This window comes from Tribolium madens, unplaced genomic scaffold (assembly GCF_015345945.1).
Source record: "Tribolium madens isolate multiple individuals breed KSU strain unplaced genomic scaffold, Tmad_KSU_1.1 Scaffold_19;HRSCAF=116;Tcas5.2_LG9, whole genome shotgun sequence".
Lineage (NCBI taxonomy): Eukaryota > Metazoa > Arthropoda > Insecta > Coleoptera > Tenebrionidae > Tribolium > Tribolium madens.
This window is the reverse complement of record NW_025400983.1, coordinates 1,638,894-1,640,763: the sequence shown is the minus strand read 5'-3', so window position 1 is coordinate 1,640,763 and position 1,870 is coordinate 1,638,894. Positions and strand designations below refer to the sequence as shown.

Below are 1,870 nucleotides of genomic sequence, written 5' to 3'. Positions count from 1 at the left end.
AAGACTGAATTATGAAAAAAATTGTCAGAATGTTAATGCGAGAATTCACAGATTTGTAGCCAGAATTTCAAAAATTAAATATTACATTTGATGTTTTTGAAGCCTGAATTAAAAAAAAAACTGAGTTTTGCGAGAAAACATCAAAATTCACAGACTTGATCTCACAATTTTGAGTTTTAAAATACAATTCAGAAAATGAAACACATTTCATTCTTTTAAAACTAAATTTGAAAAAATTGTCAGAATTTCAGTACAGAATGTCAGAATTCAGAGTTCAAGTCAGAATTTCAAATTTTAAAGTTAGAATTCTGAAAACGAAACACGAAATTTGATGTCTTCAAGGCTTCAATTTTTAAAAAAATTGTCACAATTTTAGTATAAAATTTCGAAATTTACAGATTTGAAGTCAGAATTTGTGTTTTAAAATTATAATTTTGGAAATAAAACGATACATTTGATTTTTTAATGATTGAGTTTAAAAAAAAYMMYAWTTTTMYAKKYYAWTTWYMTTWWTTWWWWTTTTTTTTAAGTCAAGCTTGCCAACGTTATTTTTGCCAAATTAGTAAAGTTTGAGTAATTTTACAAAGACATCACATCGACATATTCGATGTGATTCAAATTAAAAAAGAAAATAATTTTGACCAAAATAACTAAAATTTGACTGTAAAAGTCAAAAATGTAACACTTGAAACTTTTTTTTGAATTTCCCGTCTTTTTAAGAGGACAAAAAACAAAAAAAAATTATGAAGACTGAATTTTGGAAAATGTTGCTGTTTGTACAAAAATTCAAAAATGTTAAATTTCACAGATTTGAAGTCAACTTGCATTTTCAAAAAACCTGTTTGAATTTGTAACAATAAAAACGGAACACCCTGTATGTTTTGTTGTTTGTTGTCAGGCGACCCCCAGGAGGAGTGCACCAGGTGCGGCAAGACCTACATCTGCAGCGGCGCCCCCGACCTGTGCCCCAAGTGCCGAACGGCGCAGAAAACCGCCCCCGGGGACTCCGCCGACGACTCCAGCGGCAACCACACGGAGGACAGCAACACCCCCGAGTGATTTTCAGTGATTTTTAAATATTTATTGTTAAGTTTTTACGTAAATTACGACGACAAAATGGAATAATTTTTTATTGAAACATCAATTAGTTGACACGATTGGAGAGACTGATAATTATTATAACGGCTCTAATCTGACGACCGTGACTGGATTTAGTTGACATATCGGACATCGGACTCCAATTAAAACATGGGGGGATTATTGGATTGTGTCCGAGGTTTGGAAAATCGCCGACGATGAAAAAATCTGATGGGACGTATCCGGTGCCCACGCTAGAGCAGAGGCGGACTGGAAAAAAACACTATTTCTAAAGCAAAATTAATTTTTTTTGATAAATACAGAGTGATTCAGCTGAAACTGTGTGTAAATTAAAGAAAAGTTGAAAAAAAATCGTTAAAAACAAACGATTTTAATTTTTTTGTAATACAGGGTGACTCGTCTGACATGTCGGATTAAAACATCTAAGACGAATCAACGTGTATACTAGAAAAAATAAAGTAAAACGATAAATAAATATGTTTTTTAGTGAAAAAAAAGCTTTTCAGTGAGCTTAATATGTGTATGTTCATCTTAGCCGAATCGTTCTGTATAAATAAAAAAAGAGAAAAATTTTAAGGTGACTGAAGTTGAATTAACGCAAGGAATTGGATGAACACAGGTAGACTCAGATTATACAAGTCGGATTATAAAAGTCGTCTAAGATAAATCGGCGTGTTTACTTACAAAAAAAAWTAGTCAAAACATCTATTAAAAAATGTTTTTTTTTAATGAAAAAAGTTTTTTAATGAACTTAATTATCATTCTGTATAAG

At 31.2% G+C, this 1,870-nt stretch overlaps 1 protein-coding gene across 1 annotated transcript in view; it reads left to right on the top strand.

Moving 5' to 3' along the window:
- LOC123014079 (zinc finger protein OZF-like) overlaps window positions 1–1,852 on the top strand; it is a 149,737-nt gene extending 147,885 nt beyond the window's left edge. The window contains exon 7 of the mRNA XM_044412956.1: window positions 899–1,852. Within this exon, the coding sequence (XP_044268891.1) occupies window positions 899–1,059 (161 nt within the window). The 3' untranslated portion in view covers window positions 1,060–1,852. The remainder of the gene's footprint in view (window positions 1–898) is intronic.
- The last annotated feature ends 18 nt before the right edge of the window (window positions 1,853–1,870 follow it).